Source organism: Diabrotica virgifera, chromosome 2 (genome assembly GCF_917563875.1).
Source record: "Diabrotica virgifera virgifera chromosome 2, PGI_DIABVI_V3a".
Lineage (NCBI taxonomy): Eukaryota > Metazoa > Arthropoda > Insecta > Coleoptera > Chrysomelidae > Diabrotica > Diabrotica virgifera.
The window spans coordinates 11,096,106-11,106,093 of NC_065444.1; the positions used below are offsets into that span (position 1 = coordinate 11,096,106).

General features: G+C 34.0%; 1 protein-coding gene across 3 annotated transcripts in view; it reads left to right on the plus strand.

The window, feature by feature from the left end:
* Positions 1 to 9,988, plus strand: part of LOC126879961 (serine-rich adhesin for platelets) — a 960,737-nt gene that overhangs the window by 311,443 nt on the left and 639,306 nt on the right. For all 3 annotated transcript variants that reach the window (XM_050643380.1, XM_050643382.1, XM_050643381.1), the window contains one exon: positions 797 to 1,162. In XM_050643380.1, coding sequence (XP_050499337.1) covers positions 797 to 1,162 — 366 coding nt within the window. The remainder of the gene's footprint in view (positions 1 to 796; positions 1,163 to 9,988) is intronic.

Below are 9,988 nucleotides of genomic sequence, written 5' to 3' on the forward strand. Positions count from 1 at the left end.
TTTTACGGCTAATGACAGCAAAAAATTAGCAATTAAATATCAACCGTAAACTATATCACAAAAATCATTTTTCAAGATTTTTCGTTGTTTTTTGGGGGTGTTGTTTAGCTGTAAGGGAAGCAGGGGTGGTTTTGGGATATGTTGCATATGCAGATCGACAGCAATAAATTAGCAAAAAAATATGCCGCGTCGTACGATTTTCTAGCTCTTTAGGTTCGCGAGATATGGCTATCGATGATGTGACATAATATTAAGCTACATCAACCATTGTTTCTCGGTTAGGGGTGGAGCAAAAAATTTGTTTTTTACGGCTAATGACAGCAAAAAATTAGCAATTAAATATCAACCGTCAACTATATCACAAAAATCATTTATCAAGATTTTTCGTTGTTTTTTGGGGGTGTTGTTTAGCTGTAAGGGAAGCAGGGGTGGTTTTGGGGTATGTTGAATATGCAGATCGACAGCAATAAATTAGCAAAAAAATATGCCGCGTCGTACGATTTTCTAGCTCTTTAGGTTCGCGAGATATGGCTATCGATGATGTGACATAACATTAAGCTACATCAACCATTGTTTCTCGGTTAGGGGTGGAGCAAAAAATTTGTTTTTGTGGTAATAAATTAGCAAAAAATTAGCAAAAAAATATGAAACTATTCCAAATATGGACTTATGAAATGGATGATCTGGCTTAATAGACATAAGTGGCTCGTTAGATTAAGTGTTCTGTAGTCTTCGCTTCTTTTTGCATTCATTTTTTTTTTAAATTCACTTGAAATTTACCGTATCTTTTTTGCAGGAATATTGCAAGTGAAAGACGCACCAGTCCGAACAAAGCCACAAAACGCGATCAAACCGACAGTCGAAAAACTTCGCCGATAAATCCAAAAAGCCGTACTCCGACGTTCGGCACGGTCAGCGGTTCTTCGTCCGGTAGTGACGCCTGGATAACAGCTTCAACTTCGTTTAGAAATAGTGTCAAAAGCTCCGGAACTTCGTTACCGCGGGACGAAACGTCTGACGACGGTACTAAAGTGCGCGAAACTATCGTGACGCGTCCAGGTAGTGCGCCGTCTGACGAAAGAGACAATAACACGCTGGAGATGCAGCAGCGGTCCATGTCCTTGCCGAAATCGTTTTTGTCAGCGAGTTATCAACCATCTAGGTAAGTCCCAATTTTTTGTAAAGAATTTTGTACAATATGGATGATACATTAACCAATAAGTATTTAAATAAAAATAGACGGTTTCGTTTTGATTCAATTGGAATCTCTCGCCATCTCCTGACACGTGTTTCTAGGTTTACCCGTTGTCAAAGAGGCTTTGTGAGAAGACTGAATTCTCGTTGGTAAATATATTTAAATATTCTACTAACATATGCCTTTGACAACCTCTATGGAGGTAAGATTTTTTTTAACTCCTTTATTCTGCAATCTATCAGTAATGACAATAAGAGTCTTTGTTGATCAATGATTATGACATATACAGGATACTCCATTAAGCACTCCGTTTTATAATGTAGCTATTGCTAACTTTACGCTGTACCTAGATACAGCGTAAATATATTGCGTTGCTCCGCGTTGCGTTGTTGCGTCCTCCCACGCAAGAATATAAACTTTTTTCACTTTTTAGTTCAATCGCACTTCCTTAAAAGTTTCTCAGGAAACCAAAATTATTTAATTTTAATAAAGTTATAATCTCTTACGCCATATGCCATGCGGAATTTATCGATATTGTAATTTTATTGTAATTTGAGAATTAAATTCCTTGTAGGCTACGTTTTCACTAATTTGTCGATTCAATAATCCAATAATGTATAAGATTTGTTAAGAATCGATCACATTCAATCGGTCTTCTAGCTATGGTCTGTTTTTAAACCAAGAGGAGTAATTCAAATTTACCGCGCCGTGATGCTTGTTTGTAATTGGTCCAACCTCAGGCAAGCTTACTCCACTGTTATGAAATTTTGACACTAATGACTTTTATTAAATTTGACACTACTGACATTTCATAGGTTAATTAAGTTATATCGGCGATTTTTTGCGTTTTCTGCGTTATTCCTTTAATTTTTAGACTTTTAGTCTACTTTTATATAAAAAAATTGTTTTTAGAACTCTAGCGACGTATTAGTATAATATTTGTAAGAATGAAGTAGGTACTAAAAAGATTTGGAGTAACAATAAATTAATAAAAATAAAACAAAAGTTACGGTGATAGGAGAAAATGAAAAAAAAAAGAATGTGTGTGTACTTTGTACGCACGTAAGAAGTTATACTTCTATTATAATATAATTTCAAAGAAATAAATACACCTACTTAACAGTTACAATACAAAAAATTAACAATAATTACCAAAAATAAACCAAAACCAATGCCAAATATTAAAAAAAAAAAGAAAAAAGTATGAATCGTCCGGGATTTGAACCCGCAATCTCGCGATTTTTTTGATCTCTGGTCCAATGCTCTACCAACAAGGCCATCAAGCCGCATGCTACTTACCTTTCAGATATACATAATTATACATCACGGTGACAAGTGAAATATAAAAATAGATGTTTTATTATTTTACGCCCAAGGAAGACAAATCCAAAGACACAAAATTATAATAAAAAACCTTTTAAACCACCTTTTTCAAATTACGCAAGTTGTATTATTAATATTAATGTTAATAAATGAAATATAAATATTTTGACGTTTCACAATTTAACAATTCACTTTTAACTGCAGTGCCTTAAAAATTTTAAAGCACTAGTGCCTTAAAGTAGCATTTTTAACGCTCCTATGGAGTCCTAAAAATTGCATTTTTACCACGTTTGTAGAAAAATATATTTAAAAACACTAATATATTCTTTCCACACCTCTTCTGGACCGATACATACATAAATTAAAACATTTTGAAGTATAATTTCAAAAATATAATATGAAAACTATTTAAAAAGGCAGTATAACTATTAACTAACCTTTGTTGTTTCTCTTCCCACAAATTTTAAAACGCAACAACCATACATAACCAAACCGTCAACCGTCCAAACCACAGCTGCGCTACAGCTGCCATATTGGATAATTTTTGACATGTCATTTGAACATCCAATCAGAACAAAGTTATAATGCGCATGCGCCCGGATCGTAGGTTTTAACATATAAAAATTCACCCTTATATCGCGCGTAAAGAAGTATAACTTCAAAAAGGAAAGATAATCATAAAAATAGACGTAAATAATCAAGCAAGAACCGTCCAATTCTTCTTCTGTGTGTGCCGTGCTTGTTTTCAAGAGTTGACTATCGTCGTATTAACAAGCTGATGAAATGTTTCTCAGTCGGCAGCTATATGAAACAATTCCTCGACCATTACGACCTGTCCATTGCCTAATGTTACACAGCCAGGACATTTTTTTCTTCCAACCCAGGTAGCGTTTTTCTTCGATTTTGTCTTGAATGATCAGGCCATTTTAGCACCAGATTAGTCTTGTTTATGTTAATCTTTATTCCGACCTTTAAAGGGGCGTGATATAATTTGTTTCAACATTATTATCGCATCATCCATACGATCGGCTATAAGGACGATGTCATCTGCGAATCTCAAATGCCTGAACTACTCTCCATTTATGTTGATACCATATTTGTCCAGATCTGTCTACCAGGTTAAAAGTGTATTGTAAAAGGGTTGTGAATAGCTTTGGCGAGATAGTGTCTCCTTGCCGTACCCCTCACTGTATACAGAATTAATTTGTTTGTTGTTCAGATCAGGTAGTCTTACGCTAGCCGTTGCCTTTTGGTAAATAAATTTGATCATGTTAGTGTACGGAACCTCTCTAGCATAGTGCATAGTGCAGGGGTGGCCAACCTTTTTAAGTCGAGTGCCAATATGAGAACAAAAAAAATTTGGCGTGCCACTAAAATTTTTCGACATACTAATATGGATACTATATATTAATAATATACGGTACAATATGTATTTCTTATGTAAATTCCACATTTTTCCGTTTAGTCAAGATAGTGGAGGTTTAAAAAATAACGTAATAAGTAAAACATAACAACAAACTTACTTTATTGTTAATAAAAATAAAATAAAAACGTTAAACAAAAAAACTTAAATATTTTCTTATTATCTAAAATTCAAATTATTAAACAGTTACTTATTTAATGTGGTATTTGAACTTGTATTTTTTTAATTAATTCATCTATATTGGGATTCATTTCGGAACTAGCAAACAGAATTAGATTTTTTAAATGCATGTCAGTTAATCGTGACCGATATTTTGATTTTATTATGTTCATAATAGAGAACATTTGCTCACAAACGTACGTTGAACCAAATCTACAACAATATCTCAGAGCTAACTCGTGTCAATTAGGAAAATTGTTTGCTGGTACAAATTTCCAAAATTCAATATAATTGGGATCAGTAACAGTTGAAATAATTTCCCCATATTTGGTTTTTAGTATAGTGTGGTTCTGTAAATCAATAATTTCTATCTGTATTTCAGCTGAGTAACAATTGATATCTTGCAGAGAAATAGAAAAAGGATTTATGAAAAGGTCAACATTCATTTTGTCTCTTTGAAAATCTTCAAACCGGGTATTGAATGAACCTAGCAAAATAGATATAAGGTTTTTAAATCTGTCATAATTTGGAGTTCTACTGACCTTGTTGGCTAATTCCTGCATTAATGTGAAATGTGTCAATCTCTGTTCTCCAAAATCGTTACAAAAAAGCATAAGTTTATTCACAAAAGAAGATATATGACCAACTAGAGTAGAAAAAATACAATTTTTTCCCTGTAATCTTAAATTTAATTGATTTAAATGTCTCATAATATCAGTAAGAAAAGCTAAATCCCAAAGCCAATCTTTATCATTAAGTAACGAGCACTCACTGGGTAGTTCATTGTTTTTTTTCGAGCACACTGCAATGGAGAAATAACTCTCCATCTTGCTCCGTTTCTTCCGCGAACAGTTCTCGAAATTGTCGTCGATTCAATGCCCGAGCTCGTATTTTGTTAATGCAGCGTGTTACAGGGTCAACAACAGATGACATGTTTAGGTCCTTGGCACAAAGAGCTTCCTGGTGAATAATACAATGGTACTTAAAAACTTTTCTTCCCAAATAGTTTTCCAGTAATGTAACAAACCCCTTTAGTCTACCAACCATGCAAGGAGCTCCATCTGTACAAACACTATCTAATTTTGACCATTCAACTTTGTTGACTTCGATTACGTTTTTAAGCTGTTGAAAAATGTCCTCTCCTGTTGTTGTGACTAGTTGGCGCAAATCCAGAAGCTCTTCGGCATTTTCAAAGTTATCATTGGTATAACGGACAAAAATGCTTAACTGCGCATTTTCTGTGTTGTCACAACTTTCATCCAACGCTAAAGAAAAGAATTTGCAGGATTGTAATCCACTTATAATTTGGGAAACAACATCCTGGCCCATATCATCTATACGGCGCATGACTGTATTTCGGGATAATGCAATATTATCGACCATATTTTTGATCTTTACATCTCCCACATTTTTAGCAAATATTGCCAGACTATTTTTAATTATCTCCTCTCCATCAGAGTAGGCTTTTTTCTTCCGGGCTAACAGCAGAGAAAGTTCATATGATGTTTTAACCATAGTTTCCATTTCATCACTTCTCTTCTGAAACAGTGACTGTTGGCTGGCTAGGGTTTTCTTTTTTTTTTATGAAGTCGGCTCGCAAATGTGAACCAATAGGATATTTGTTGCTGAAGTCCTTATGCAGTTGTTTATAATGTCGTTCCAGGTTAAATTTTTTCGGAACTGCTACAGACAATCCACATATCAAACAAACAGGCTTTGAGGTATTACGATCAGTAAATAAAAATTGTTCTTCCCAAGCAGGTTGAAAATCGCGAATTGCAATATCATCTTCGTATTTTCGTTTTGAAGTCGAAGGCTTACTCGTGGACATATCGAACAAATACTTTTAAAATTTTAAAGGAACAATGCGCGATGAAAAAATGTGCACATACAACGGGGCAGTTTAAAATAAACTAAGCAAGGGTAACGCAGTCCTATTGCACATTACGACAGCTAGGATCACGTGCACCAATCGCAGCAATATCGCTCGCCAGAGGATGCAATGATGCCGCATCTATCGTAACTTCCGTAAACCTACCAAGTTTCTTCTTATTATTTTTTGTTTTTCAAGTTTTAATTTTTTTGAAAGTTTTTTAATCCAAAACGCTACGCGTGCCACTGATAGGACTCAATCGTGCCACAGAGTGGCACGCGTGCCGCGGGTTGGCCATCCCTGGCATAGTGTAACCTTTTTATTCCCATTTCGGTAATTGTTAAAGATTTTTTAGTTTTGTACAAAGTTTTGTCAACAAATTGTAATTTATTGTATTTTTTTTTCGTTACCTTAATTGTGCCGGTGTACGTGTAAATGAAACTTTTAGCCCGATCAGGGAACACAAAATTTTACGAAAACCTCCAAAAAAAATAAAGGAAGGATGAAAATTTGGGAATAGGTACTTGAAATTGTCTATTATTATATAAGAAAAAGTTTACAATTCTACATCCCCTCCATTTTACAAAAATTGACAAATACGGGGTAAAAAATATTTTCTCGTGAGTGAAATAATATACGTTCAAAATAGGCCCGGAATCGGATAAAATTACTAATTCTAAGTAACTTTTGTTCTATAGAGTTTTTTCACTAAATCAATACTTTTTGAGTTATTTACGAGTGAATATTTTTAACAAAAAAGAACATGTTTATGGACGGTTTTTCGCAGATAACTCAAAAAGTAAGTACTATAGCGAAAAAATATTCTTAGTAAAAATATAGCTTATGGTGTAAATATATAATATAGTAAGTGAGTTGAGTTACGCTCAAAATATTGTTGGTCCCTTTTATTTTTTGGTACAGAAATCGCGAAAATCACCCCCTAATTAGCTTCCCAAATAAAATTAATCGTAACCGCTTCACAAGTTACTTTACTTATGTATTGTTTATATTATCTATATAAGTTTCATTGGTTCAAAGTGCTCAGTTTTGAAAAAAAGAATGTGTGTGTACTACTATGTACGCACGTAAGAAGATATTCTTCTATTATATAATAGGTAATTTAAACGAAGTAAATATACTTAAAAGGTTATTTGTATTTTATTTAAAAATCAAACTAACTTTCTTATCTACCACTTTTAAAAAATTTTTATTAAAACAACCAAAAATAAAAAAAAATATATGAATCGCCCCGGGAATTGAACCCGCAACCTTCCAATCTCAGTGCTAACGCATTTCTAACGACTTTATCGAGGCACTAGAAATGAACATGTAAGTTCGGATATAATTACACAACACGGCGACATATAGTGTAAAAATGTTATGCTTACATAATATTTTATTAATCCAAAAACACAAGAATTATAATAAATAATACATTTCCTAAAACCACTAATATATTCTTTTAATGACTTATTTGCACGGTTACAGATACATACATACCTATCTTGAAAGATTAGCAATGAACTACATACTGTCAGTGTGCGCAGGCGCGCGGTAAATGTACAATTTTACCCTCAATCGATTCGCCGCTAAAGAAGAATATCTTCAAAAATTGGGTTTAAAATAAATCATTTTTTTAATTTTGAAAAAAAAAATGGAATTGTTCATGGAATTAACTTAAAAATTATCTTAAAATAATTATTAAAAAAAATCTTAAAGAGTAATAAAATGTACGTTTTGCTTTTCTGAATATTTTTCCTTTTTTGTTTTCTTGTTTTACTAAAATTGATTATGCTATGGCTGTTCAAAATTTGCCTAAACTCGTGATTAGTTACTCGTTCAAGCCATTTTAACTACAGCTTTTTCAAAAATAAACACTTTGAACCGATACAGATCATATAAATAAAACATAAGCAAAGTAACTTGTGAAGTGGAAATGATAAAATTTATTTGTGATGCTAATTAGGGGATGATTTTCGCGATTTTTTTACCAAAAAATAAAAGGGACCAACAATATTTTGAGCGTAACTCACTTACTTTTAAAGTTACAAGTTTTTTTAGAAAACAAGAATAATCCTTTTTTAAACACTTTAAAACAGTTGAAATCAATTTCCCCGAAAAGTGCTCCGTTTTTGGGTTATTTCACATTGAAATATTCGATTTGGAATTTTATGAAGAACGTACTTTTCATTAGCTACAACTCTGCTTCTACTGGTTCTACAGACCTTAAGCATACACCATTTTTTTCAGTTTTTATAAGCTATATTTTTGCTAAGAATATTTTTTTCGCCGAAATACGAAATACTTACTTTTTTAGTTATCTTCGAAAAACCGTTCAAAAACATGTTTTTTTTTTGTTAAAAATGAACATATTCACTTGCAAATAACTCGAAAAGTATTGACTTAGGGAAAAAACTCTATAAAACAAAAGTTGCTTAGAATTGGTCATTTTATCCAATTCCGGACTTATTTTGAATGTATATTTTTCACCTTCGAGAGGGGGGTATTCCCCTTTATTTTTGAAAAATGGAGGGGATGTAGAATTGTAAACTTTTCCTGATATAATAATAGTAAATTTCACTACTTATTCCCAAATTTTCATCTTTCCTTTATTTTTTTGGGGTCAGATTGTTCTTTGATCGGGCTATTTATGTTGCAAAGTATCACGAAATTTCCCTGTTTATTTGATGCCGCTGTTTGTTAAATAGCAAATAATTCATAATATCCCCCGATGAGATCTTGTTTTCATGTAAGAACCGCACAGCTTAGAGCGTCTTTGGACTCGTTGCATCCTCTGTATGAACGTATATTTCCTCGAGAGACGTCATTTCATGAGCGAAATTACCGAGATTAGAACCATTAGACTCAAATTGAGGTTGTACTTCCAGTCGGAGAGACGTCTAGAGTTAACTTCATTAAATCTTGATATCGTCTGTGTTGGAATTTGAATATAAATGCGATGCATTAATAAACATACGTACATCAGAAATCAGAATCGCATCTTGCCTAAATATGCATATAATCGTTTTAAATTTATAAGGACAGGTCCGGATACACAATTCAAATAATTAAACATAACTTTTGGGTACTCAGTTCAGTTTTATCTCCCCTATGGTGAACGCTCCAATTTAAATAGGTAAATAGATTCAATGAGGTGGCTTTTGGCATATTGCACTGCGACCTTTTAAGACCTATTGGTCATCTAATCCTAGATTACATTCTCTAGTCTGACCCTTTTTTTAAGATGAACAGCTTACCTCCTACCTTATTCGATTCGAAGACACTTCCATTTCCAGTAAAGAGTTTGACTGGGGCGGCACATCTATCAAAGAATAACACAGACGTCATAAGGTCAGCTCAGCGAGTACAGCAATCTCGAGTAGAGCAAAAGGGTAAAAGCTGGTTTGATCCTGATGTTCCCCAGTATGCATAGACTGCGAAAGCACGGCCTATCGATCCTTTTGGCTCGAAAAGTTTTCAGCAAAAGGGGTCAGAAAAGTTACCACAGAGATTACTGGCTTGTGGCGGCCAAGCGCTCATAGCGATTGTGAAGCAGAATATTCATCAAGCGTTGGATTTTTCATCCATAGACAGGGAACTTGTGCTGTGTTAGACCGTCATGAGATGCTTTTACCCTACTGATGATTCGTCATTGCGATAGTAATCCTGCTCGATACGAGAGGAACCGCAGATTCGGACGTTTGGTTGACGCACTTACTCGAGCGGATGATGGTGCCAAGTTGCCATCTTTGGGACTATGCCTGAATGTCTCTAAGGTCTTATACTTTCTAGTCTAAGTTGGCAACAAATACCTATTGGACCGAAAGTCGAAACCGAAAACACAATGTTACTAGGCAATCGTAGTTCGCTTCGATTGTCGCATGAGCATTTGTTTGTTAAGATTATATCGGTTTATTGGACGGAACGATCCTTGTCAGTTTCCATATTATGCCGCGTCCGCATTGGTAAATTTCTCCTGCTTACCAGCTGTTCGTCGCAAATATTAGCGTGCCCG